General features: G+C 63.0%; 1 protein-coding gene across 8 annotated transcripts; it reads right to left on the bottom strand.

Annotated features, from left to right (window-relative positions):
• Positions 1 to 169: 169 nt before the first annotated feature.
• Positions 170 to 27,875, bottom strand: PIP5K1C (phosphatidylinositol-4-phosphate 5-kinase type 1 gamma). Of its 8 annotated transcripts, none has more exons than XR_007404076.1 (18): positions 27,736 to 27,875; positions 26,149 to 26,241; positions 24,985 to 25,115; positions 24,148 to 24,265; positions 21,216 to 21,368; positions 19,779 to 20,078; positions 19,044 to 19,249; positions 17,419 to 17,502; positions 15,740 to 15,788; positions 14,087 to 14,171; positions 12,365 to 12,526; positions 11,480 to 11,618; positions 11,329 to 11,361; positions 10,051 to 10,155; positions 9,236 to 9,347; positions 7,466 to 7,586; positions 3,571 to 3,654; positions 170 to 2,972 (listed from the first exon to the last, which is right to left on the bottom strand). XR_007404076.1 is itself a non-coding variant. In XM_035702956.2 (18 exons), exons 1-18 carry the CDS (start codon positions 27,748 to 27,750, stop codon positions 2,970 to 2,972), a joined length of 1,959 nt encoding a protein of 652 aa, XP_035558849.1. In that variant the 5' UTR covers positions 27,751 to 27,874; the 3' UTR covers positions 170 to 2,969. The 8 variants fall into 8 exon arrangements, 6 of the variants coding, with proteins under 6 accessions (XP_035558849.1, XP_048953558.1, XP_025312725.3 ...); XM_035702956.2 differs by lacking the exon at positions 9,236 to 9,347 and adding an exon at positions 6,143 to 6,220 and having other exon boundaries at positions 27,736 to 27,874; XR_007404077.1 differs by lacking the exon at positions 170 to 2,972 and adding an exon at positions 6,143 to 6,220 and having other exon boundaries at positions 3,593 to 3,654.

Genomic DNA, 27,875 nt, shown 5'->3' with positions numbered 1-27,875 from the left:
CCAGGATCGCACCCTGGGCCAAAGGCAGGCGCCAAACCGCTGAGCCACCCAGGGATCCCCGGTCCTGTTATTTTAAATCTGACCAAAGTTTCTTTCTGTTCTCCTTCAAAGTCAGTCCTTAAATTCCCCAGCCAACCACCAGAACGTACGGAGGCAGAGAGAGAGAGGGTGATGCTTATTACCCGATTTTATTAGAGAGAACTCTTCAACGTAAAAAGGAGGAGGGGCGGTAGGGAGGATAGGGGCCGGGGGGCTGCATATGTTATTTGGGGCCAGCAGGACTGCACAGTTACAGAGGTGCCCATGGCTCTGGGTTTGAAAGAGACGGCGTTCTGTGCCTGATGAGGCCGCGCTCCAGATTGTCACACCCCAGACCACGGGGGCTGAGCACACGGAACCCCCAGAGAGAATTAAGACACACGAGGTTTGCAGTTTCATTGTGTTGAAATCAGTTCGACCATAAAAACGACATTGGGGGCGGGGACAGGCAATGCAACTGAGCCACCAGAGAAAAGGCGGTGGAGGGCGCTGGCCCGGGGAGCAGACCGAGGGGCTGCAGCGACAGTACCATGGCAAGGGACCCCACCGGGAGTATTGCACTGAGCCAAGTGGTGGAGGGAGGGGCGAGGGGAGGCGGGAGGACGGAGGCTGGAGGCTGGCAGGGGCTCTCAGGAAGTTGCACCTTGTCAGTCTCAGGAAATGCCTTTTGTTTTCACAGCACAGCAATCCAGACAGTGCCCAGGCTCTCATCTCTCAGGGACAGCAGCCATCTCAGGGACAGCAGCCATCGGGGATGAGCCATGAAGGAACTCAGATTTCTATGCTGGGGGTGGGCACAGCTGGGTGGGTCCAGGGCTTTCCTGGGATGGGGAAGGGGGGTAGGGGGTGGAGCCTGGGAAAGGCCCTGAATTTTGCTACACATTATAAATAAGGTCTTGCCTTCCTGCCCCCACCCCCCACCCCCGGAACATAATAAGCAAACACTCCCACCGGCACAGTCTGCAGACCACGTTTAGCATCCACGTGACAGTTCTCTGAAAAGGGACAAAGAAAGCAACCAACACAAAACAGGTCTCCAAAGGGGTCTCTGGGACCTAACACAAAAATAGAAACATCATGATATCCAGGACGTCTGCAAATTTCTCTCAAGTGTCAGCATCTAAGTGATGCCTTTGTTTCGTGATTCAATTAGGAAAGCCCGCGGGGACCAGAAGGGCTCCCCTCCTGTCTCCTAAAGCTCCAGGTGGCTGTCAGTGTCCTGTGTCCAGGGCACACTGCTCCAGGAGGACTGTGCCTGCTGCTCTGGTCATCCCCACAGAACTCACAATGTGCCTGAACATCCGACCTTTGGGGGCCGGGAGGGGACTCCCAATGCCGGCTTTTGGATGACATAGTTGTCCCTGTCAGTCACCAAGGCCTGAGATACCCCTTCAGACCTCCGTCTGCTCAGTCACCACCTTCCTTGGCGAGAAGGGGTAGGGATGTGCTGACGACTCACAGCATGCAGCCAGGGCACCTGCAGAGATGCTGATCTGAAATCCAGGTAAGGACGCTTTCTGCCTCTGGACAAAGGCTCCTTGGGCAAGAGGGGGAGGACATCACTTTGCTTCTAATTGGGAACACCCACGGGCTTGTTCTGACGGATCCTCTCAGGATTGCCTTCTCTCAGGGCCGCACGCTGGCACATTCCCTGGCAGCTCTGGACCGATGGCAGCCAGGCCAACAGGCTCCCTCCAGGCACAAGAAAAGAGCCAGGCGAGGGGAGATGAGGGACACAGAAAATCAATCTCCTGGATCAGTAGGTTTTCCACCAGGAAGGCAAGGGCTGGGAGAAATTCTTCCAGAAGGCACAGCTTCTGCTCCAAGCCAGCTCCCAGCTCCTCCCAAGCAAGCCAGTGGGGGGCAGAGCGGTTAGGGGGAAGACCATCCCCGCCATGCCACCTCTCAGGAGGTGGGAGTGCATTTCTGTGGGGACAGGATGGACCCTGCCATGCTGTTGGTGCCCACAGTGACACAGCGAGCTCTCTGAGCCCAAGGGGGGGGTGGGCTGCCCCTGCTGAGGACAACAAACCGGAAAAAAATTTATTTTTCATGAGGAATTTTGTCTCCTATCCTTTAACTTGCGTTCATGTCAGCATCTTAAAGAGAAAGCCCAAAGCCCATCCCAGGCCTGGAGGAGCATCTCTTACTGGACAGCCGAGCAGCGTGAGCACGGGAGGGCCCCTGCTCCAGGACCGGCTCTCGGCAAGTCCCACGGCCTGAGGGCCCAGCGCGCCTCCCCGGCTCAGGCCCTCTTCCAGACACTGAGCAGGCCACGCCGGGAGCACAGACAGGCCCACAGTCCTGAGCTCCGGCGAGAGGGGTGGCCCCCGGCCATACCTGCTCATGAGTCACCTGGCAGGTGAGGTGGTGGGAAACAGACTCGTAGAGGTTACAGGCTTCGGCAGGGTGGAGAGTCGCCCCCGGACCACTGGTCAGACACCTCCAAGGTCGGATGTCCAGTGCCTGGCCCGGAAACCTGAGCCCATGGGCTGCGGGTGGGGGCCCTTCCTTCCTCTGCATCCCGTCCAAGTGTGAAAGACAGAGCCTCGGAGTGTGGATTTCAGCCGGGGGGGCACGGCCCCCCGAGCCCACAGGCCTTGTTCCCTCCGGGAGACACATGCAAGCACAGCAAAGAACCACAAAGTGCAGTGGACTTTCTTCTTTTCCCGTGACACGTCCTTTTTTTTTTTTTTTTTTATCTTTTTCTAAAAAAGCACACGTGTGCTGCTGTCTTTGTGCAAAGAGTAAGGACCCAAAATAAATACATGATCGGACACTCAGGGAGGTTCACAGTCTCACAGGCATAGGTAGTTGACGGGAGCGGCGGCGGCGGCGGCCGGCGTGCAGCCAGGTCCTGCGGGCGGGCCTCCGGGGAGCAGCCGGGGCGGCGGCGGGCGCTCGGCTCCGGGTCGGTGACTGCATAGGAATTACTGCGGAAGGCAAGAGGGTGGCTGAGGGGTGGAGGGGTGGGGCGGGACCCCCAGCTGCTGCCCTCCTCCCCCCCCCACCCCCCCCCCCCCCCCGCTGTCTCCCCCTTGGTCCTGGGCAGGTGGCCAGGCGGGGCCAGGCGGGGTTAGGTGGGGCCAGGTGGCCAGGAGAGGCCAGGTGGGACCAGGTGGGGCCAGGTGGGGTTAGGTGGGGCCAGGGGTGGTCAGGTGGGGTCAGGTAGGGCCAGGCGGGGCCAGGCGGGGCCAGGTGGCCAGGCGGGGTCAGGCGGGGCCAGGTGGGGCCAGGTGGCCAGGCAGGGTCAGGCGGGGTTAGGTGGGGCCAGGTGGCCAGGAGAGGCCAGGTGGGACCAGGTGGGGCCAGGGGGGGTTAGGTGGGGCCAGGGGTGGTCAGGTGGGGTCAGGTAGGGCCAGGCGGGGCCAGGTGGGGCCAGGTGGGGCCAGGTGGCCAGGCGGGTCAGGCGGGGCCAGGTGGGGCCAGGCGGGGCCAGGTGGCCAGGCGGGGTCAGGTGGCCAGGCGTCAGGTGGCCAGGCGGGCCGGGCAGGCCGTGCGCTGGCCCGAGGCCGAGCGGGGCGCACTTACGGTGTCGCTCTCGCCGTCGGAGGCTGGGTGGGCGTGCGCGCTATAGTGAAGCGGGGAGTACACCCAGCTCCTCTCATCGGTGGGCTGGGCGGGCGGGCGGGCGCGCGTGCAGGAAGGGCGCAGAAGAGCAGGGGTGCGAGGAGGCGCGACAGAGGCGACAGGGAGGAAGGAAGAAACAGAAATAAAGGAGGCGGACCCCAACGCGGACGACAAGGCGGCGGCTCAGCCCCTGGCCCCAGCGGGCCCTCCCCCCACCCGGACGGCTCCGGGCCGCGGGCGAGCGGGGCAGCGCGGGGCGGGCGGCAGGAAGCGGAGCGCAGGGTGCAGCGGAGCTGGGGGGGGCACTTTGCTTGCTGTCCCTGTCCCCTCCCCCCTGCTCAGCCCCCGCCCGGGGGGTGGCACCCAGGCTCGGGTCCTGCCTCCTGTGTGGCCACCGGGGCCGCCCCTCCACCGAGGGTCCTGGGTGATGAGGGCAGTCGGGTTGCAGGTGGAGCCCATTTCCTCATGTTGGGGGCGGGAGAGGGGGCGACCAAGGCGCGGGCCACCCAGAGAGCCAGCCACAGGGGGTGGGCCGCTCTTCTCCCGGCTCAGGGGAGGGGTCCGTCCCCGTTCTGGGTCAGACTCGGGGGGGGGGGAGGGGGGGCGGGGGGGAGCAGGGTGCACCTTCCTCCGGCACCCACACCTGTCCCTCCTGGGTCTGTTCTCAGCACCAGAACCCCTGCAGATCCCTTCTCCCTCTTCCTCCTCTTTCCTGGGGATCCCCACCCCCAGTCTGCAGCGCCCTTGCTCCACCTCTGCCCTGGCTAAACCCGCGGAGGCCACAACCCGAAGAGCCCCCAGACCTGCCCCTCCTCGGTCGGGTCACAACCACGAGCCTCAGCTCTGCAGGGGCGGCTTCTTCAGAGCCTCCTGAAGGACAAGTACGAGCACGCGACCTCCAGGCTCTCTGGGTGAACCCAGGACCCCCCTGACCTTGCTGCCCTTCAAGGCCCCCACTGCCTCTCCCCACCTCTGTGTCCCCTCCATCCCGCCCTCCTACAGCTCTGGCTGCAGAACCTGCCCTCACAGGCCAGACCACCAGCACTGGCACCAGGCACCTGGCCCAGGGCCACATCACCCTGAAGGCCGTCCATCAGCGGGCAGCCTGGCACAGAGAGGCGCATAGGCCCTGCTCACCGCTTGGTGGTCACAGCACACCCCGCCCGGCCCCCACCCCAGCCGGCTGGAACCGGTAGTCCGGGAGCATGGGGCGAGGCCTCTTTTGGGGCTGCTCATGCCCAGTGTCCAACACAGGGCAGCTGCAGCACACATTCGATGCCAGGGCAGCTGCCCCTCTAGGACAAGAATGTGGGACAAAAGAATCTCCATCTGAACTCTGCAAAGAGCTGGCCTCAGGGGAAGGAGGGATCGCGGGCAGCAGGATCCAGAACTCTGCGATGACCCCACTGAAGTGGGGCCAAGGACACATCCTCCCCAGGCCCTAGGGTCTGTGCCCACTCACCTAGCCCTCACACTTGCTTCCGTTGTGCCCTCTATGGAGGCCCCCTCCTCTTCCCGCCTCCCCACATCCTGAGTGTTTTCTGGTCCGGGTCAACCCCTCTCCAGGCAGCCTCTGCAAATCACTTCCCCAGGGGGCCTCAGGGCCTGCTGTGTATCCCCAGCTCTTGGATCATCTTCGGGGTGTGGAATCCCTGTCTCAGCAGGACACAGCATGGCAGGAAGGTCTGGGGAAGTGGTTTCCACTTCTTGGGTTTGCTTGGCAGTGCTGGACACCCACTGACGCTCAGAGGCATTTAGGGTAGGGGATGGGAGCCTCTGAGGGGCCTCATCTTGAGAACAGAAATTCCTACTTCAAGTATTCAACTTGTTTTGCCTGCTTGAGTGCTGTGTGGCTCTGGGCAGGTTCCTAGGCCTCTCTGCGTCCCTCATTTATTGCTCATGACGAAAGTAACAGGTCCTGATAATACCATGGCTACACGATACCCACAGTGTCCCAAGCACAATAGGTGTCTACTAGACACAGGGGCTGCTTGGGAATTTGGACCCAGATTTTACCTGAACTGTGCCCTTTTGTGGGCTTCCTGGGGAGCTGAGCCCGTGGTTTCTCCACTATCAAGTAGGTATGGAGATACCACCTCCTCTCTCCTGCAGCGAAAAGCTTGGCTTTGAAGTCCCTTTGCTGACCCACATGACCACCTGCTTCTGCAGGGCAGATGCCCCTTGGGGGGCCACTGGCAGCCAGGTCTGAATATTAGACAAGAGTCTACCGACTTGTCCCTGACTTAGCAGGCTGGGGAGGGGGCAAAGACAGCCAGGGGCTGGGGTCAGATGCAGACCCCATCGCTACAGACAAGTCCCCTTAGCCCTGGCTGTGTGCCTACCGGCCTAGCAATGCCCACCTCAGAGGGACCTAGGTGACATCACTGGGGACACATGACCAGCTTCAGTCGTGGTGATTATTTCCCCAAGTCCCTTCGCAGAGGACGAGGGACAGCCAGGACTTGTGGCTCCCTGCTGCCCAGGGTGGTGGGACAGGGGCTGGGCTCCCTGGAGGCCTGCTGTGGTCACTTACAGTCCCTGAGGAGCTCAGCGTCACGGCCCGCAGTCGGCGATGCCGGGGAGAGTAAATCCAGTACCTCCCATCGGTGAACTGGGCGGGCCGGGTGGGCGGGGGAAGAAGCAAACAGAGGACAGGATGAGGCAACAGGAATCCAGGGGACGGTTAGGTGGGGAGGGTGCTGGGCAGGGGCAGGTAAGCCGATAGCCAAGCAGGAGGTGAGTTTCAGGGTGGCAGGGGTCCCACAGCAGCCCGATACCTTCTCTGCTGCCCACAGGGCCTGGCCGCCCACTTGGGTGTCAGGACCCAGACACACATACAGGACATGGCCCCCTGGGGCCACCTCACACACCGGTCCACAGGATGGGACACAAACCAAGCCCCCAGGGATGGGGATATGACGGCGGGTGTGTGGACGCATAGACAGTGCACCTGTTCCTTCTCCAGGCCTGACGGAGGCCCCAAGACAGAGCAAGGTGGTGTTAGCTACACAGCAGCAGCAGCAGCAGCAGCAGTAGGCCCCCAGCTCACTGGCCAACAAGATCGAAGGTCTGGGAGGAGGAGAGGCAGTCCCCTTCATTGCATAAGGCCTTCTGACCTGACCCCTCAGTAGGGCTGCCTGAGGAAGGCAGCCCCAGGACCCACTGGGGCAGGGGGGGTGTCATTGGACTGGATTTTGCAGGCTACCTGGCTGCCCAGCACCCACCTCACCCAAGCTCCTGGCCCAGCTGTTTGCCTGTGGGAGATGCAGCGGGGGGAGGCGACCCCCTGCTCTGGAAGAGAGGTCCCAGGTCCCTGGGGGAGGGCCGCTTCTTGCTCCCACAGACCCCGCCCCATCCAGGAGCAGCCATGAGTCCTCAGCCAGTGAGGTTGGCAGCGTGAAGCACACCTACCCCTTGCCACAATTCCCTTGCATCCTTGAGAACAAAACCCGCCTAGCTGTACCCACCACCCAGCAGGAGAAGATCCACATGGTTTGCAGCCCTCAGAGGCTGGCCCGGTGGGGCACACAGCTTGAGGACTCCAGATGTTTCCTAGGGAGATGCGGTGGCATGGCTAGGGCCTTGCCTGGCGGTGGTCACGAGGCCTGGGGAGGAGGGACAGGGCTGTTTCCTGGTCTTGGAGTAGCCTGGCCTGGATGGCGAAGGCAATGTGCTCCCATGCCATGTGAGCATGTGATGTGAACGTGTGTGAGGGCACACTGGGCGTGCAAGAGTGTATGCATGTGACTGCTGACCAGTCAGTGCACTGTGTCCACGTGGGTGTTCTGTGAGTGTGACTGCAGGAGTGTATGCCTGGTCAGGGGTCTGGTGACGGAAGGAGTTGCAGGGGACTTACAAAGTAGATGTCTGTGGCGGGTGCATCCTCCTCATCCGAGGCCTGGCTGGCGGGCTCCGAGGCCTGGCTGGTGGTTTCTGCTTCGGCAGCCGCACAGGCATGAGCTGGAGAAGCCTCCACCCTGGGGACACGAGGACAGGGGAGTCCTGAGGCGGGGCTCCGGACAGCACCCACACCAGCCCCAGCCTGCACCTGCCTCTTCCCCTCTCATCAGGAGGTCATCATGGGGACAAAAGACTCAGGAAGCCAAATAACTGCCCCCCCACCCCCTGCCTCCAAACACCTCTGTGGAGAGGTGGGGAGGATGTGCCCACCAACAGGTGAGCCTCTACTGACCGCTGCTCAAGCACACACGGGTGGGCAGGTCCTGGCCTCACCACTCACCCCTGGCGACCCTGAAGGTCCTTTCCCAACCCTAAGCCTCAAGTAGCCCCACCTGTAAAGGAGGGACACCTAGCACCCATCCCACATTGAGGTCAGAACCCCTTCGTAATCTTTACTGAGCATTTGCGATCTTGGAAGAGCCAGGTATCCTGAGTTATGGAAACAGGCTCCAGATGGGAGGGGAGGCGACTCCTAGGTCTCACCTGGTGGCCAGGTGATTGGGGGCACAAGTTCATCTCATGAGCAAAATGCACAGCTCTGAGATGGGAGGGGCACCTATAACCACGGGGAGCTGGCTCTCCAGCCACGTGGGATGGTAGGCTGTTTTGGGGGCAAAGACAGAAAGATGTGTCACACGGCAGGAATTCAGTTAATGGGAAAAAGTGGCTGGTGGCAGAAACCGCTGTGTGTGCACGCGGGCGTCTGTCTGCGTGTCTGCAAAGTAATTCTTGATGGCAACGCGCAGGCGGGGAGTGTGTGTGAACGCTAAGAAAGGGGTCTTGGAAAGAAGAAAAATTTTAGAAGCAGGGAAGGAGAAATCAACAATGGAAGCAAGAAGAATTTGATAACAAAGCAAACACAGAACCAAACAGACCAAACCAAACAAGGACATAGGCAACTAGATGCCTCGATCAATACACGGGACACAGAACGTTCCTTCCCTCCACAGAAAACACACGTTTCTCCCACATGCCCACTGATTTGGGGGCACCTGGGAGGCTCAGTCGGTGAAGCAGGTCAGGATCCTGCGGTCCTGGTGTTGAGTCCCACATCCTTCCCTCCGGCTCCCTGCTCGGCGGGGAGTCTGATTCTCCCCTCTGCCCTCCCCCCCGCCCCGCTTGTCTCTCTCGAATAAATAAATAAAATCTTTAATAAATTTTGGGGATCCCTGGGTGGCTCAGCAGTTTAGAGCCTGCCTTCGGCTGAGGACATGATCCTGGAGTCCTGTCCCACGAGTCCCACCTCTGGCTTCCTCCAGGGAGCCTGCTTCTCCCTCTCTCTCTGTCTCCCATGAATAAATAAATAAAATCTTTTAAAAAAATAAAATAAAATAGAAAGATAAATTTTGGGGACGCCCGGGTGGCTCAGTGATTGAGTGTCTGTCTTTGGCTCAGGGCATGATCCTGGGGTCCTGGGATCCAATCCCATGTTGGGGTCCCTGGAGGGAGCCTGCTTTTCCCACTGCCTGTGTCTCTGCCTCTTTTTCTGTCTCTCACGGATAAATAAATAAAATCCTTGAATAAAAAAAGATAAGTTTTGTATTCAATCATGAAGGCTTTGATCTGTTTTTAAAATATACGTCTATTTCTTTAAGGCCGCTTTCTTCAACTTATAACTAAAGACGTATAGGGGGATCCCTGGGTGGCTCAGGGGTTTGGCGCCTGCCTTTGGCCCAGGGCGCGATCTTGGAGTCCCGGGATCGAGTCCCGCGTCGGGCTCCCGGCATGGAGCCTGCTTCTCCCTCCTCCTGTGTCTCTGCCTCTCTCTCTCTCTATGTCTATCATAAATAAATAAATAAATCTTTAAAAAATAAATAAAAACGTATAGAAATCAGCCCTGAAAATATAAACAGGTCTTCAAATCCTGTAAAGTTGAGAGACACTTCTAAAACCCTACAGCAGGGTGTCCCTCCCGGCACACGGGGGGTGGGGCTGACCGCCACAGGTGTCCCTGGGGTGGGGGGGGCAGGGTCACTCCCGGTCGCTGAGAGCCACTGCCCCGGATTAAGGAGCCGGTAGAGAACTGCCCCACGTGAACCCAGGAGAAGGGGCGGCCGCGGGCGCCTCCCCGTTGAGGGAAAGGCCTGAGCACGGAGAGGAACCAGGAGCGGGAAGGCAGGTGCTCCGCAGAAGCAGCGGACACAGGAACATACACACGGGGCAAGGGGGCTGCATCCAGAGGCTCCCTGGGGAACCGGAAAGCCCCCTCCCGCAACCCGGGGCTCAGGGCAGAAGGGGTGAGGAACCCTGGGAGATCCGAGGCCCCCCAGGGGCCCCTGCACAGACTGCCTGGTTCCCACGCCCTGCACCGCCCCTTTCCAGTGGGAGGCCCCATTCCCAGGCTCTCCCCCCTGTGGCTCCCCCACCCTGCCTGGACTACATCCCCCAGCCTGCCTTGCTGCCAGCTGGCCATGTGACTGCGCTTAGCCAATCGGATTGGACCGAGCGCGTAGTGCAGAGGTCGGGCGATGCGACACTCACCCCGCGTCCTCTTCCGTGGGTACCACGATCTCCACGCTGCATGCGGGCTCCACCTGCACCGTGATCTGCTGCAGGTCCTCCTCTGCATGTGTCTCCTCCTGGGGCCTGGAGGCAGTGGGAAACTGCACCTCACTCTCTCTCCTCACCCTAACTCTGCCCCTGGGGGCAAGCTCCAGGCCAGCTCAGATCTCCAGCCCTGGTAGGAAGCCGGGGGGCCTCTATGGGGTGCTCTCTCTGGGTGCCATCTGACCAGTGCCCTGGGCTGGTCCAGCTCACCCCTGGTCCTGTGGGTGTTATGCCCACCTGGGGTCTGCAATGGGGGCAGGGACTGGTTGTCCACCTGAGACCATCTTGTGACTCTGGTACCAGCAGGGGCATAATGCATAGGGTGGGATCCTGCTCACCCTCCTGGGGGGAAGCTGCACATGGACCTGGACTGGGGGTGGGGTGGCTCCAGGGCTTTCAAGGTCCAGGCCCCTGATGCAGGTGGGTCAGAACATTCCGGCAGCCAGGCATGCAGAAGCTCTCTGGATGGATGGCAGCATCAGAGAGCAGAAAGGTCGCTGAGGTGGGAGCAAGCAGCAGGAGAGAGAAGTGCATTCTGCCAAATGTGCTTTGTGCTGTAACTTTTTTTTTTAATGACCGGAATAATTGCCCCAAAACTAAGGAAAGCAAGCCCTATTCACTGTGGTCGCGATGGCAAGATCAGGCAAGTGCAACCACCGAAGTGCCCCCGAGGGCAGGCTACATTCCGTCAGACGGAACGCGCAGGCGCTCCCCCCAGCTCACAGATGACCTTTATCTGCTAAGTGCACAAAGCAAGAGGCCTGCAGTGGCAGAGAGCTGTGCTGGTGTCAAGACCAAAGGCAGAAACAGGCCAGTAGGTTTGTTTTCTCGTATAGTCATAAAATATTTCTAGAAAAATAAAAAACCCATCCAGGGGCTGCTCCCGGGGAGGGGAAGGGGCACGGGGCAGGGGGAGGTGTTTCACTATATTGTCTTTTGTACCGCTTAGAATAAAAATATGTAATAATGATTAAAAAAAGGATCAACAAGCAGGTTCAGGGGAGGGGTCCTCTGGCCCCTCTGGGGGTCTGTGTGGAGAGAACCACAAAGTAACTCAAGATTCTGTGACATTCTAGAGTCTAACTTAAAGCTGTGCCCAGGGGAGTGGCCAGAGAGGCGGGACTCTGGGTGGGAAAGTGCAGGGGTGCCTCAGGGGAGGCCGGACTGTGGGGGCGGTCGGGGTCTGGGGGGGAAGCTGGGGTCTCAGCTCACCGGCCATCGGGTCCTGAAGACTGTGTGCGCCTCCTGCAGAAAGACGCAAGCAGGTGGATCAGGTAGGGGAGGCAGCCCGCCGCGCCCCTCCCATGGAGGATTCGCACTCCCCACCCCTGCCTCACGGAGGGAGAGGCCCCAGGCTCCTCACCGGTACCGCGGCTGCTCTGATGACTCCGAGGGAGATCGCTCCGGGATGGAGAGAGACGTGGAGGACAGGGTTGTAGCGATGGAGGCGGTGGTGGCCTCCTCAAAAGACGGGGGCGTGCAGGGCAGGAGGTCGGGCCGACCTGTGGGGAGGAGGCTGTGGGCGCTGCGGCAGCCAGGCCCCCTCACCAGCCCTCCCAGGCCTCTGGCTCCACCTGCAGCTTGGCTCACCTTCAGCAGCCCGTGCCCCGCCCCACCTGCCACCCAACACTCCATTCTGCTTGGCAGCTTTAAGAGGACAAATAAGCTTGAATTTACTGTCGGCACCAAGGTTTCGGTAGCCCACTACTCTCAAACTGCAATCGAAACCCTCCTCAGGCCCACAGGTCCTGCTGGAGGCCCACTTCCTCCCTCTCTCCTTCCCTGACTTTGCTCCAACCACACAGGTGTCCTGCTGTCCCTCCAACACAGCAGCCCCAGGGCCTCTGCATGTGCGGTTTCTCCCTTCCTTTATGCTATTCCACCCAGCCCCTCCGTGCCTGGAATCTTTGACTCTTTAACCCTGGGAACTGGGGGGGACCTTCCAAAACATCATACCCAATTCCATCAAATGCTTCATGCCTCTAGGTCTCCAGGTGTCTGGTGATGGGGTGGGTCACCTCCCCGGTGGCACCTTCTCTGTTTAGCTCTCCCTGTGGCAGTCTCAGCTGCTCCCCCTCCCCACATGGCCGCAGATCTTTGGCTGGGCTGGGGGTGACTGTGACCCAGGCCCCTCCCGTCCAGGTAGCCAGCCTCAGTAAACCCTTCCTCACACTGTCCCTTAGCCCCAGGGACAGCACCTGTCCCCAGCAGCCCCCTTATCTCTCCCATCACCAAAGCACCCAGTCACCTTCGTCCTCCAGCGTGGGGTAGCTGCGGGCCCCCCGGAGGTCGTACTGTGCGTCCTCCCGCTCGCTGGGGATCTGGCTGGCCGAGAAGGCAGCTGTGGGTCCCAGGGGCTTGACAGCCAGCAAGGCCCCACGGCCCTTCTTGGACGGTGAAGATTTCAGGGCTGTGGACGGTGGAGAGGTGGAGTGGCGCTTGGGGCAGCCTGAGAGCCGAGGCAGCGTGGAGGCAGGCCCCCCCAGCCCCGGCCCTCCTCCGCACGGAAGCCTGGTTGGTACCCCCCGAGGCCCGCTGCCTGCACACAGGGCCCCCCACTGCCCGGCCTCCAGCGTGGGCAAGCAACATTCTCTGTGCAGAAAACCCTGCCCTGCTCTCTACCCAGCTCTGCCTGGAGGTCCCAGGAGGCCCTGTCCCGCGGCCCGCCCTGCCCGTGGCCTCCACTTTCACACGAGGACACGGAAAGCCTTGGGGCATGCGGGGTCAGCACCAAGGCCCAGGCTCCAACCCAGGACAGAGCCTGGGGAACGGGGCCCGCCCCAGCGTCACCGTCTGCAGCAACAGGGTGGGACGAGGCAGGTGAGCCCTGTGGCACCCCCCGCACCAGGCCTCGCCCATCCGCTCCTGCTGTGAGCTCTGCTCCCAGGATGGCCACAGCTCCCAGCACACACGTGCCGGATTCCCTGTACGCGGCCCTCTCGTCCCTGGAGGCTGGCAAGCGCCCCTGGACCACAGTGAGAGTGACACTCCAGGCAAGGTTCTCATCTGCTCACATGGATGGTACGCTCACGTGGATGAACCACCCGCTCTCAGGAGACAAACGCCAGAACTGTGGCGTTTGCACACTTCCCCAATGTGAACAATATAAATAATCCCCCTGCCATCGAGTTCAAGCTACTGGCTAGATGTCAGAGAACGTGGGGTCGCGTTGGCACCATGACTGGCTCCAGGTGACCGGAGCTGGGTCACCGCCCACACACACCTGGCAGAGAGGTGGGGTTCCATCGCTCCTGCAGGTCGAAGCCTGGATGGTAAAGTGTATGCCCACGAACACTGAACACCTGCTGCGTGCCAGGGACATACAGTGCAAGGCTGACAAGCACGCTGCCTTCTGGCAGCCCAGGGGGCAGATGCCAGGCAGGCACATGGGGACAGAGACAGGCCCTATCAGGCAGCACATGGGATCCTGGGCTGGGGTGTGCACCAGGGTCTGGGACTCGAGGCCCAGTGCAGACAGGGGACCTCCCGAGGCCACCCCTGGAGCACAGGCACCTCTGTCCTGTGCCCTCCTTAACAATGCCCGGTCTGGCTGATGATGGGCTGCCTCCATGCCCACTAAGGCCACGTGTCCTTGGTGATGCCACGAGGCCACAGGTGATGCCCTTGAGGACCGGTATAGGGCCAAAGGCACCCGTAAACACATCTTGCTCTCACAGCTCTGTACAGACAGGCAAACCGAGGCATGGGGTAGGGCATCACCTGCTGGAGGTCACACAGGCAGGATGCGGTGCGGCCAGGACTCAAGCTCAGACAGTGGGCACCAGGCCCTGTGCTGGGGCCCATGAGGGTGGCACCCTGACCACCCTGCTCTCTGGACCTCGTCCCTGAGCCAGGCCCAAGGATGGCCAGGCAGCGGGAGGAGGTGCTCCGGGTTTACTGCACTCTTGGCCACCCCGCCTCCCCGCTCCGCACCCCGGGGCTCTCCTGCCAAAGGGCCTGGGAAGCTCACAGGAATTCTTCCGGAAGACGGTGTTGCTCATGAACTTGAAGAAGCGCTCTGCATAGAAGCTGGGCCGGTGGACAGAGACAGTGTCCTGGGAAGAAAAGTGGGGCCCGAGGGCAAGAAGGGCTGAGTGCCACCAGGCCGCCAGGAGCTCCGTGTCCCACAGGACGGCCCAGGCCACGGTGGCGGGACAGGGAGATGGGTTCACGGTGTGGGGCTGCCTGGAAGACTCAAGGACCAGGTAACAGTGGCAGGGAGGGGGCCCGTCAGGAAGGGGGCCTGGCACACAGCCAGTGCTCCAGTGTAATGCTGGACCCCGAAAGGTGGGGATGCCTTGCTCCTCCCCAAGGGCCAGTGTCCCCGGCCTCCATGGCACAGTCTCCCCTTGGCACTACGCACGCCAGCCCCGGCGCTGTGGGAGCCTAGCACGATCCCTGCCCCCACCCCTTGATGCCGGGAAGCTCCCCCAGGCATGAGGATCACAGATGTCCCCAGACGTGGCCCGGTCCTCCCCCCACTGTAATGTAACAGGACCCGCAGGGACACGTGGACCTCAGAATGCTCGCTATGGTGAGCATCCTTGCTGCCGCGAGGCGTGACCGCATGCTCTGGCAGACGGCATGGGAGCCGAGGCGGGGACAGAGGCAGCCTGCAGGGCTGGGGGCGAGGGTCACGCCCGAGGGTGTGCAGCGACACGCAGGAAAGACCTGGGCCTCCACTCCACCGGCCACCCCTCCTGCCCCAGACTGCTCACGCCTGTGTGGTCACTGTGATCAACATCTGGACCCCGGGAGCTGACGCAAACCCCACTTCAGAGATTACTAGTGGCCTCGCCAGGACTTGGCAGCTCTCTCGTCTGCCACGGCCTCATAACCTATGGAACAGCTTCCTGCTCACCGGCTGCCACCTGGACCTTCCCAGTGCACTTTCCAGAAGCTCCCGCCTAGACCCTCCAAACACTCTGAGGGGTGTCGGGAGCTTGCTGGGATTTCCGACTTTACAGACTATGCAAACACACACAGCCCTTAGCACTTTAGTAAGAATTGGTCTGCAAGGGGGCACGGGAGGGGAGGCGTGCACCCGAGGCACCGGCCAGCTTGTCAGCACCACTGGACCAGGGCTGGACCAGGGCTGCCTGGGGCCCCCCAGGTGGGCTCCGTTTGCTCCCCAACCATTGGTTCTCAGTCTTTTATATCTGGGAATCGCCCACTGCCAGCATGCAGACGTTGGCAGCGCTGACAGGAAACCGCGCATTCCAAGCTACTCTCACGCAGTGGAGCCATCCTGGAGCAGGCCACACGCCTCCAGGGCAAAGGGTCAGCGCTGCACGGCCCCTGGGTGTGGCCAGTGCCCAAGACCCCCTCCGTATCGCACGTGTCCACAATGGCCCGACTTTCCTGCCAGGCTGTCCTTGGGAATCCTTCCCACTCCACCTCCGAGGAGCCTTCCTGTTCCGCTCACCAGTGGAGCTCAGAGCCCTCACTGGAGAGCCTGTGGCTGCCGCCTGTGCTCTCCTGTCCTGACCCCGACCCCCTGGCCTGTGACTGCCAGGTCACAGGGCCGCCCCCACTGGACGGAGACTCCAGGGAGGAGGGAACACGTCTCTTGTCGTGGCCGCGGGAGGTCATTATGTTTGTGGATTGATGGACGAACACTCACCCCATCGTGAACAAGAGCCTTCCAAGTATGTTCCAGCTTCTTGATGAACCTGCAGAGAGAAGAAATACCTGAACACCTGCCAAACTTTCAGGCCCAGTGGTTCCCAGTGGGGCACTGGGCCGTGTCTGGGGATGTGTGTGGTCACCACGACTGGGGGTGCTCCTGGCACGGAGTGGGTGGGGGAGCCCTGGTCCAGAGGAGCTGAGGCTGCCTGCTGCACCCACCAGAAGCCGCCTCCCTCTTGTCCGCTTGTCCCCCTCCAGGCCTGCTGGCAGCTCCTACCACTGCTGCTCTTGGAGCGGAAGTGAAAAGACCATGGTGCTTGACCCCCTGTGGGGGACGGAGGGCCAGCGCCTCCCAGAGCACGTCCTTCACCTCTCCTCATGGCCTGGCCTGAGCCCCGGGCCCCCCTGCTGGAACTATTGTCCTGCACAGTGGCTCTAACTAGGCCCCTGCACACGTGGGCTGGGGAGAGTGTTGCCTCCTCCAGACAGCCCTCCCGGACACCCCCTAGCCTGCAGCGGTGGAGGGCCCTCTCCTCAGCACACCCCCCATGACACCCCTGCCCCAGGATGAGTTTGTGGCTGCCTGACACACACAGGCCCCCCTCCTTGCCTCCACTCAGAGCATCTGCAGAAACCTTGCTCTGCTACCTCAGAAGCTTCCTAATCCTGCCCTAAATTGAGAGGAACATTCTGCAGCAGACACTGGCCTCAGGCAGGAAATCAACAGGCTGTGAGTCTGAGCATCTGACGGGCAGGAGTCGCGTTTTGATTTAGGGAGTAGAGACCCGTGAGGAAGAAAAGACCCAAGGCTCAGCGGGCTCCCGAGGCGGAGGGCAAGGAGCAGGGGCCACCCGCCCACAACGTCCCCTGGGTCCTGTCAGCCCAAGCACGAGGACATACACTACCCTCAGGACAACACGTTCATTGGCAAAGCCTCGTGAAGGACAAGCACAGGGCAGCCCGGTGGCTCAGTGGTTTAGCGCTGCCTTCAGCCCAGGGCCTGACCCTGGAGACCACGGATCAAGTCCCACGTCGAGCTCCCTGCATGGAACCTGCTTCTCCCTCTGCCTGTGTCTCTGCCCCTCTCTATGTCTCTCATGCATAAATAAAAAAAAATCTTTAAAAAAAAAAAAAAGGGATGAGCACAGACGACGGGGCTGCTGACCCCCCAGCTGTCACGAGGCTGGAGTATCTGTCCCTCAGGCCACGAGCATGTACTGCCCCCGCGTGAGCGGTCCAGGGATGCCGGGCTTTGTGGCCACGAATGAGCTTCCATCCTGCTCAGTGTAGCCCAGCGCTTGGCACACAGCAGGTGCTCAATAGACAGGGGAGCTGGCGATAGCCTGTCCCCCACGCCAGCCTCTACCTGACGTGGGCTCTCACCGCACTCCTAGCACAGATCCTCACGCGGAGTCACCACCTGGTCGGGGACCAGATGCCTCCCCTCAGGGCTGGGGAGGAGGGCGTGCTAAGGAAGGCTGGACAGCAGAGGGCACGCTGCTCCTGTGAGCAGGCGAGTGTATCTGGGGGAAAGGAGAGGCAGGGCAGGGAGAAGGCGGGAGGTGGGGAGGCAGGGGTGGAAGGGGGGGGAGGCAGAGGCGGGTGGGGGGCAGGGGGAGGCGGGCAGGGGGGCAGGGAGGAGGCAGGGCAGGGGGAGGCAGGGCGGGCGCCCACCTGTAGGACTGCAGAATGTCGATGATGCCGATATGCAACAGCAGGCGCTCCCCTCGGCCATTCACGGCGGGAATCCCACCCATCCTGGGGGGGAGAGGGAGAGAGTACCCTCTTCAGCACCCCACAGAGCCGGACCACATGGGAGGGCACCAGGCACTCACCCTGCCCCGAGCCCCCCTGCTAGAGCCCAGCCTGCACCCCCGTGCTCCCTGCAGGCGGCAGCGCAGCTGGGACTGAGCCGCTCCCCTCCTCTGGGGCACTCGAGGCTGGAGGCCGCCAAAGGGTCCGGCACCCACATGCCCATGTGCACGCATACGCACACCCATGCACGTGCATGCACACGCTCACCGGGGGCAGGGCCACCAGGGCTTCTGGGTGCCCACCGGGGAGTTAGTTGCTTCACTCAGCCCCTGGCCCACATGTGCCAGGCCCAGCAGGGTTAGTGAGGTCACACAACACAGCGACTGTCCTCAGGTCACCAATGACCCCAGACCCGCTGGCCCAGGCCCCCCACAGGCTCAGCTCACTGCACTCCACGCACTGCTGAGCTCACCTGCGCACCCCGCCAGCCCCTGCCAGGCCCGGCACAGATCCTACAAACACCAAGATGGTTGGAGGTGGGCTAGCCGCGCCAGGCCCTGCTGCTCCCCAGCCTGCCCTGGGGGGCTGGGCTCAGCTCCTCCTCTGGCCCCCCTGCAGCTGCTGGCCAAGTGTGGTGACCAGGCCATGGGCAAGCCTCGGCCCGGTCACCAGCCGGCTGTGCACCCAGGACAGCTGCTTCTGCCTCTGAGCCCCCGTGTCCCCAGCTACGGTGGGGGTGACGCCCCCTCCTTCACCAGCCACTCCCCCGTGATGGTCCCCAGCATGGTCAGCGTGTGGTGACGAGAAGTCACCCTTGACATCTGCCTTCAGCAGTGGTCCCCACCCAGGAAATGCCTTCCACAAGCTCTGGACAATGTCTGGAGACATCTGTGGTCCTCACGACGGGGGTCGCTCCTGGCACCGAGTGGGTGGGGGTCGGGGAGGCTGCTCAGCCCCCCAGGGCCCAGACAATGACCCGGCCCAGCATCCACAGTGCTGGGAAGGTGGGAGGGGGCACCGTGCAAGGCTATCTCCCCCCTGAGCCGAGCCCCATGGCAGGACTGGGTCAGCCCGCTGATCCGAGCCATGAGCTCATCCTCCATCACATCACGGCCACCTATCCCTGGAGCTGTGGGTCTGATGGCCCGTGGCAGGAGCCCACCCCCGTGCCCAGTGCCGCACCCTCTTCAATGCCTTTCCAGCTTTGCTTTGGACGGTGGTGCTTTACCCCGTTCTGGGGCCCGCCAGGAAGAGGGGGCAGCTGTGCTTCCCGCAGGGCCAGCCAATGGCCTCAGCCCGCTGGAGTGCTCATCCACACGTGGGGGTCTATGTGTCCGCGCGTGTGACCCCTATGGGGCCTGCCAGGCAGGCGCCGTTGCTCTGGTTCCCACACCCTGAACTGGCTGCAGATGGGTTTCTGGACTCATCTGCTCTGTGGTCTCTTGCCCCCCCCGGCCACCCTCCCCCTACCCCCGCCCGCCTCACACCTGCCAAAGGGGTGTGGACAGAGGAGCTGGACGCCCCGCTGGCCCCGGGCCACCTACGTGTCGTCCGACTCGATGGCCTCCCCGCGCGCGGCCCCGCCCTGGATGGACTCCATGGCCGTGGAGTACAGGGCCTTCTGGCCCAGAGGCCGCTTCTCGTCCGCGGTGCTCTGGGCGCCCTCCGCCTGCCGCTCGCGCTCCTGCTGGTCGATGTTGTGCACGCCCAGGAGCAGGCTGTAGTCCATGATCTTGAAGCTCTCCAGCACCTGCCAGAGGTGGGGGTCAAGAGATCAAGTTCTCCGTCCCCATCCCCAAACCCGGCCTGGCGCAACCCCAAGCCACGTCTGGGTCTGGGCCCACTCAGCCATGTGAGGGCCGATCCCCGTTGCACAGACGGTGAGGAGACCAAGGGGCCAGGCCTCCAATCGGGACTGGGACAGGGTGTGTCCTTCCTCCCGACAGAGCTCCCACCTGCCTGGTGACAGCTGAGGAGCCCAGGTGCTCCCGGCCCCAGCGTCTCTGACATCGGGGCTTAGGGGAGCAGGAGGTCCTCAGAGGTCTGTGGGGGTCATCTGGGGAGATCATGCAGTTTTCAGAGGCCTGGAAGCCGGGGGTGGTGGGCTGGGGGGCTGCGGATGGGGCAGAGGGCCCTGGAAGACCCGGCCCGGCAGGCTGGGCATGTCAGGCAGGGCTGCAGGGGTGGAGGAGACCGCACAGACACACGATGGAGGCTCAGAGAGGCGAGGGCCCGCGGGTCCCCCTGTGCTCAGGGGAGGCTGGGCGCAGCGGCCTCACCAGGCAGTCCCGCTGCAGCGTCTTGACGAGCGCGGAGAAGGTGTCTGCGTCGAGCAGGAGCCCCTCGGGCATGTCCTGGATGAAGTCCAGGTCCTTGTAGGTGGGGATGCTCTTCTCCTTCTCCTTCTTGCTCGCCCGCCGCTTGTACGTGGAGCCCTTGAGGTCGAACTTGAGGTGCATCTTGACCACGCGCGGCAGGATGTTGTTCATGACCACCACGCGGATGTTCTTGCCGCCCGACTGAACGCAGTACAGCCCGTAGAACTTGGGCAGCAGCGTCCTCGGGTTCTGGTTGAGGTTCTGGGAGGTGGGGGAGCAGAGAGGGGTCAGAGGAGTGGCCCCCTCAGGAAGCGCTCCCTGGCCACCTCCCGGGGGGGCAGGCGCCCCCCCCCCAGCATCCTGACGGGAGCTGGGCACCATCTCCCCAGCAGACAAGAGGCTCCAGGAGGGCCCGCTGCAGGTGTCAGGGCCAGACCGGGGGTCCCACGTGCCCAGCCCACCCCGGGGTGACATGGGGCACGGCCGCTGGGCACTGTCCAGGGCAAGGGTTGGCAAGCTCCGGCTGGAGGGCCAAATCCGAGCACCCGCTTGTTCTCACGCGGCTGGCTGAAGGTAGGGTTTTGTGACACATGAAGATTACGTGAAGTTCACGTTTCCATGTCAGTTGGTGAAGTGTCACCAGCGCTACGACACGCCTGCTGCTCCCTCCAGGCCCGCGGGGCCCTCCCTGCGACATCAGCAGGGCTGAGCAGGGCAGGGAGAGGCCGTCTGGCTCCTTCCAGAAAGCGTGCTGAGCCCCGACCGAGGGGAGCCGGGAGCCAGGGGCCCACCCAAGCCCACGTGCTAGGATGAGACGCCCCAAGCGGAGAGGGGTCCGCGCACAGCTGCCAAGAAAGGGCGGGCCCACCACTGCCAGGTGCCAGGTCGGGCTCAGCAGGGCAGGTGGGCGCTCAGGCCGAGCCAGCTCCACCCCGGGATGGCTGGATATGGAAGTGGAGGCTCCTGCTTCCACCTCCACCAGGGGGTCTGTTGTGCCCTTTCCGGTTGTGAGTCACCCGGGAAATGGGAAGCGCCCCAGCAGCTGGTCCTTGGTGACAGGCCAGCTGGTGGCCCGCCCCCCTCCCCCACGCCTGAGTCACCAGCTACTGACACACAAGCCCCACGAGACAGGATTTCTGGGATCTGTGACTCGGGGGTGTCAGTGGGGGCAGGGGACAGGGAGCGGGGGCTGCTCGGGTGCCCACCTCCCCCCCCCGGATGGCAATCTCTGCCTGCCGTGTGGGGGGGACCGCGTGAGGGGGATCCTGTGGGTGAGGCTCAGTGACCCGGCAAGGCCCCCGCAGCCCCCAAGAGGTGGGGTGGTGCCTGGGACCCCTGCTCCGGCGCCTGCCCTGTGAGGGAAAGGAGCTGGGGGAGGGGGCTGCAGGGCAGGCTCACCATGTAGTAGCCGGGCAGCAGCTTCTGCAGGAACTCGGCCTCCTTGTGCATCACCGTCTTGATGATGAACTCGTCGTCGCTTGTGACGTAGAAGAGGGAGCCGCTGGCGCCAGGGTTGGACAGCTCGATCAGGGGCTCGTTGCACAGCGAGTACTGGGGGGGCAGAGAGTGTGCAGGTGGGTTGCTGACACCTCACAGCCCAGCGGCTAGAAGACGACTCTGGAACAGGTCACTGTTCCTTTCACAGACGAAGAAATAGGCTCAGAGAGGGAGACCGACGTGCCTGAGGTCACACAGCACAGAGTCGAACCCGGGCCGAGCCAGCAGCTGGGGTGCTCACCTCCTAGGGCCCAGTCCTTCTCCTGCTGCTAACAGACCCAGTCGGGGTGGGGTGCTGACACATCGGGCCACACTCACTTCCCAACCACTCCCCCACCCACCCCCCCCAGCTAGGTGAGGCCGCAAGAGTCAGCTCTGGCCAGTATCTGCCTGTAGAAGCTTCTGAGTGGAGCTTTAGGGAAGACTCCCTAAGCGAGTGACAGAGGAGGGCATACCTGGAGTTTGGGACCTTCCCTCCATCCCATCTATTTCCCACCCGGAGTGCTGACGTGAGAGCTGGAGCCCCAGCAGCCACGTTGGACCACAGGGTGACCTTTGGTACGGAGACCACCCTCCAGAACAGCACAGAGGGGGACCTGTGCCTCTGGTGAGCAGCCCTTAGCCCACCTTCTCTTCCACTGACATCTGCTTCACCTCTGCTCTTGCGGTCCAGCAGCCCCACACGCCCTCCCACCAACAGTCAGTACGTTCTGTGGACGCAGGAATTTTTAAGCGTGTTGTTGGTGGAGGGTCCCCAGCGCCTAGGACGGTGGCCGGCAAGCAAAGGAGTGGACAGCAAAGCCCTGCAGGCTGCTCTCCCTGGGCCCATTCAGCTAGGGAGCCGGTGAAGCACTCTCCAGGGTGACGGCTGTTTGGGCTGGCTTTCTGTCCCTGCACCCCCAGTCCTGACTGAGCACCGTGGGTATAGAACACGGATGAGGCCCCAGCACATTCCCCACTGGGCTGAGAGTGTAAGACTGGGGCCGACAGGTGGGGGGGGACACAGGGAGGAGCAGGACGCCCCCCACCCCCACCGGGTGCCACGTGCTGCCCCTGGCCCGGGGAACACCAGCGTGCTGGGGGTGTCCTGCAGTGTGGCGGGGAGGCTCACAGGGCCGCAGCAGCACGGGGAAACAAGGTGTCACCAGCTCCAGTGTGGCCGTGCCCCCGGGGAGAAGCGAGCTACAGTGAGGCCTGGACCCCAAGACCAGGCGTTTGCCATCACAGCACACCCTGCCAGCCCTGGGCTGACTCTGCCGAGGGCCCAAGGCCAGAGGGCACCCGTAACCCTACACCCCAGCAGTCAGCGTTCCCCAGCTGGATGAAGACCCAGGGGATCGGGAGCCCCCACCCGCTCCTGGGTGGCACCGTGGGAACCCCAGGGTGGGGCCCGGTGTGCCAAGCACTGACCGCAGTGGGGCTGGCTGAAGGTGCGATGGGCACCCCCCGAGGCGTGACCTCCCAGGGACCAGGTGGGGGCTGTCGGTGGAGGGGAGCGGAGTCAACGGGCCTCCCACCTGCACTGGCACAGGCAGCCAGCAACCAGCTCAGGGAGGCAGTGGGTGTGGAGGGAGACCCACGGCCCTCCATCCATCCGTGGCAGCCATGAGGCTCAGGACAGCCGGGCACCATGAGGGAGATGGTGCAGGGGATGCCCAGCCCACCCTGGGCTCTGAGGGAGAAGGGACACACCTGGGGTCACCTGCCCGTGACCCCGCCCTGCTGGCTGGCCACCCGGCCAGGAGGTCCCTGTGTCACCTCTTCTCCCTCGGCAGCCAGGACCCCGAGAGGACTGACCCCATATCCCCACCAGGCCACTCCCTGAGGGCAACTGTTATTAGCCATGTGGTTCCAGAACATTCTCTGCTCATAGACTTTTGGACAAAGCCATTCCCTTCTCACCACTTGTTTCTCTCAGCACTATCCCCCATCTCCTGCCAGCTGGGGTCGGCCATACCGCCTTTGGGGTTTGCCTGTGAGGGACAGTGGCTGTGGGCTCCAGAGGTCCAGGACACCAGCCCCCGCAAGCTCCCCGCTTGCCCCTCGCTTCTGCTTTATAAGAGGGAGAGCTGACGTTAACACCAGGACGCAGCAACAGTGGGCACGCCCCCATGAGACTCAGGACCAGCAGCAGCTGCCAGAGAAGTCTCTGACCCAAGGCAGTGCCCGTGGCCCACAGGGACCCCTCCAGGAGACAAGACCCCCAAAGGGGTTGCGCTGACAAGCAGGGACAATGATGTCGTCTGGGTGCCCGCTCCAGCTGCACCCAAGCTCCCGCCCCTGCCACGGGAGCGTCTCTCAGTCCCAGGGGTCTCATCCCCATTGCTGCAGCAGGATGGGTCTTGAAGGGGACAGAGAGGCCGAGAGAGGACCTCACCGTGTCTGAGTCCCCGCCCTGCAGCCAGGCCGCGCCAGCTGGTGCCCACTCCCCGCTAAGGGCACGGAGGCCACATCACCACGACCGTTCGTGCAGCAGGTCTCCGCTCTACTCACGAGACCTCAAACCTAGGTGGCCCTGGGTCGTTTCCACTCCAGGACCACCAGGATGTCTTCGCTCTAATGAGGCTGCTGGACCACGGGGAAGGTGTTCACGGGGCTGCAGGGGACAGCAGGGGTGGCCGTGGAGCACGACACAGAGCCCGTGGTTGGGGGACCAGGCCTTGGCCTTGACAAGGGGCCCCGTGCCTTCTGCACCCCGGGCAGCTGGAGAACTTTGGGACCAACGCGTCCCTGGCCGGAGCAGTGCTGGTTCCCTCGGGAAGTTCCTGACCCGCGGGAAGCACCTGCCGTGGAACCTGCTATGCGGCGGTCGTGCCTTGACTAAGGTGCTCACCAAGTAATCGTCCGGCCGGATCCCGAAGAGCTCCCGGAAGTAGCGGAAGGCGACAGGTGCGTAGGTCTTGAACCTGAAGTCCTGGAAGTGGTGGGCGGGGGTGAGGTTGCTGCCTTCACTGTGGAGCAAGGAGGGAGGGAAGCCCGTGAGGGACACTGGCTTCGGGGGTGCATGTGCCCAGCACGCTGGCGGGCGCACAGCCTCCCCTGGTGGCCAGCCCAGAGAGCAGCACGGGGCCCCCGGGGGCCAAGGGCCATGGCCCGTCTCCAGCTGTGTCCCAGTATCCACTCCCACCCAGAATAAGTCCACTGCCGGCCCCTCCTGCCAGTGGGGGCGGTCACGTGCCTTTGCGTGGCCAAAGAGCTATGGGCGGAACAGAAACCTGTGCCATTTCCAGGTCCTGCGCTTAGAGGGAAGGGGCTTGTGCTCCCCTTCTCCTTTTCCTCCCACAGGTGGAATGCAGGTGTGATGGCAGGATCCCAGGCAGCCGCCAGACAGTACTGGCTGGCAAAGCTGCACATGAGGATGGCGGACCTGCTGGAAGGAACAGGGGCCCCACCCAGGGAGCCGCCTGACAGCCCTGGACTGACTGCCTATCAGTTCTTTTCACATGAGAGAAAAAGAAACTTCAGATTTTCTCTTCCTGTTTTCTCCCAACCAGTCACACCGCATCTCTCTGGTTCAGTAGAGAACTAACAGCGTGGCAGATACGGGGTCAGACCTCCAAGCCGAGCACATGCCAGGAGAGACCTGGGCGATTTGCAGCAGAGCAGGGCGCTCCGAGAGCAAGGTTGCAGGCACCGCAGCGGCAGCTCCACGGCGCAGGGCCAGGCCTACCTGGGGAAGAAGATGCTCTCCACGACGTAGAAGTCTTGCATGAGCACGTCGCGTTCCGGCTTGGAGCTCAGATTGCCCACCGTGTAGCCGATGCCCAGCTGGATGGCCCCCTTCAGGGTGGAGGATGTGGTCTGCAGGGAAACCCAGCTGCATCAAGGCCCTTGGCCCCCAGGGTGACCAGCAAAAGCAGCAGCCCCCCTGGGCAGGAGATCGGGGCACGTGCCCAGCCCGCAGCTGCACTCAGGCAACCGCCACCACCGCCGGGCCCCAGGGCACCTGCCAAGTACTTGTCACAGACCCGCTGGCCTCTGTGCCACTTAGCACACACGGGCGCACAGCAAGGAGGTGGCCTGGCTGAAACTCCAGTATCACCTCACGTGGCCCCAAGGCCTGTTTTCCATCTAGGTTCTAGAAGGTTCCAACTTCTCAAAACTGTCCTGACTCAGGAAGGGTCAGTCTACTGCCAGGATCTTTTTTCAGGGGTGGCATAAATTTACAGAGTGACACCCCAACTCCACTTCTGTTCCTTCCACCCATCCTCCCAGGGATGTGCATCATCACGCTGGGGGAATGACGCTGCTGCTGTGCCTCAGTTTCTCCACCCATAGTTGGGCATGAAGATGGCAGTACTGGCCATCCTGGGGCTGCCAGGCGTTATGTGGTCTGAGCCGCCGGGGCTGAAACCTGCCCACACCTGAAGGGGGGGAGATGGGAGTGATAGCTAACGGGGACGTCATTTTGGGTGACAGAAACAGTCAGCGCTATGACTGACTGTGGTGATAGCTGGACACAACTGGAAGATGCTAGAAACCATCTAACTTGGAAAGGGTGAGTCACGTGGTCACCCTTCCTGTGCACCCCGTGGCCTGGCCTCGCTCAGGCTTCCATCAGCTCAGCCCCACGTTCAAGGGAAGGAAGGAGAACGGCATGTCCCCCTCCCCAGAGGAGCCAGCAGGGCCGGAGGTGGCAGGTGACCCCTGCAGCCACCTGAGCACAGCGCCCGACGCCTGTGACATCAGCGACAGGAGGCAAGGACGTCGCTGGGACGAGGGGCCTGCACGAGAGCATGTGCCTCCAGCCAGATTCAGGCACAGGGCTCGCCCGACCCTGTGGGGCCCCAGGACGGCCGGGGGCCCACCCCACCAGCTAAGGGCAGGAGAGAACCTTCTTGTAGGTGGTTTCACCAGATGCGTCCACGCCCCGATGACCCAACTTCTTCCCGTGGCCAGGACCCGGCTGTCCAGTCATCAGCGGGGCCTGAAGAAGAGGAAGTAGGAAGCATCAAAAACCAGCACGGAGGTGCCGCTGGGGCCAGAACACTCTGGAAACCCTGAGCAGGAGGCTGAGTCGCCGGGTACTGACAAAACACATGGGGTAGAGGCTGGTGCGGACGGGCGCCAGGGCAGAGCAGGTGGCCTGTCACCCCAGGGCCCACACGGCCCAACTCTGCACACCCAGGAGGGCCCACCCCCAGGCCGCTTCCAGCTCCCAGACAAAGGCAGGAAATCGGCCAGCACAGCCTCCTTGCAGGGTCTGGCACCACTGACACAGGGGCCGGGTCATTCCCCGCGGCCCCCACCCCTTGGGGCAGCCCTGCCCTGGCACGACGACCACAGATGTCCCCAGACACCGTGCAGACACTGGGCAGTCACCCACCTGGGACCCTGGGCTGGAATGGCCGGGGGCTGAGGGGCACGGTGCCCCCGGCCTGGGCCCTCTCTGGGGACAGCCGTGGCAGGCGTGACAGACCGGTGCACGAGCACCAGCACCGACGTGTGACTCCACGGGGGCAGTGGTGGAAGGGGCAGGGGGGGGCAGCTGGGAGCCCGAGGCCGAGGCGGCCAGCAGAAGGGAGCCGGGCCTCCCGGGGGCTGGACCGTCACTGACCCTCAAGCGTCATCTGTGCACCTGCTGCCATCTGCAGAGCCCGCACAGCCCTGCGGCCCCCAGCTGGGACGGCTCGGAGCAGCCCGACCCACTGCCCCACATCGGGGCCCAGCAGCCCCTCCGATGCCCCACCTGCCCCAGCTCCTGAGCCCGGCTGCCGTGTGTTCTGCACACCGGCCGCCAGGGGGCGGGCTCTCCCCGGCAATCGGAAGGCACAGCCCCTGCCCTGCAGCCCCCTGCCCTGCAGGCCTCGAGGACTCCCCAGCGCCCCACGGCTTGACACCGCCTGGGAAGCCCTCCTTGCAAGATGCCACGTGGCAGATGGCATCCAGGGGACATGGATGCCTGGGGCCCGGCAGCTGGCACAGGCACAGGAACGCCACCCCTGGGCCGCTCCTGGAACGCAGGGCTCCTTTCAGGACCAGGGACCAGGGACCAGGGAAGGGCTGACGCCACCCCCACCCCCAGCAGGGCTGAGTGGGAGGGCGGCCCAGGCCCCAGAGGCGGCACCCCCAGGGAAAGCTCTCTGGAGCACGACCGACGACGCGGGACGCTACAGTAAGGGTGCTGGTGCTGGGCACTGGGCCCGGTCCCGTCCTCCTGGGAACTCCACAGGGACCCGCACGTGCCGGCTGCCTTCCCGCTCTCTGCCCCTCGGTCTCCGGTCCCTCTGTCCCTCACTGTCCGGGCCGGGTCCTCACTCTCCCCGCCCCAGCGGCTCCCCTCCCTGAAACTCGAGACGCTGGCCAGACTGCAGGACTTTCACCCCTGCCACTGGGGCCCCTGGAGGTGCGGTCAGCTGCCCCGGACCCCGGGCCGCTGTCTCTGGAGAGGAGGAGGGTCAGGCGGGCACAGGACACTCACCTCCGTCGGGACCATCTTCTTCTGTCCCAAGCCTGCGGGAGAGAAGGGAGAGGCTTCAGCCTGGAGCCGGGGCGGCCCTCCACCCGCTGTCACCACCCTGCCTCCGCCGCACACAGGTGCCTCTGACCCCACTCAGCCCT

Source organism: Canis lupus, chromosome 20, assembly GCF_003254725.2.
Source record: "Canis lupus dingo isolate Sandy chromosome 20, ASM325472v2, whole genome shotgun sequence".
In the NCBI taxonomy this organism is placed as follows: domain Eukaryota; kingdom Metazoa; phylum Chordata; class Mammalia; order Carnivora; family Canidae; genus Canis; species Canis lupus.
This window is presented reverse-complemented; position numbering and strand designations above follow the sequence as displayed.

Excerpts from the sequence above, each read along its gene's own strand:
- PIP5K1C (XM_035702956.2), bottom strand. Across the intron at positions 12,527-14,086 it reads CGTCTTCCGGAAGAATTCCT|CCCTGAAATCTTCACCGTCC; the intron begins GTGAGCTTCCCA and ends CACCGTCCACAG. Across the intron at positions 10,156-11,328 it reads TCTTCAGGACCCGATGGCCG|GCCCCAGGAGGAGACACATG; the intron begins GTGAGCTGAGAC and ends CACTGCCTCCAG.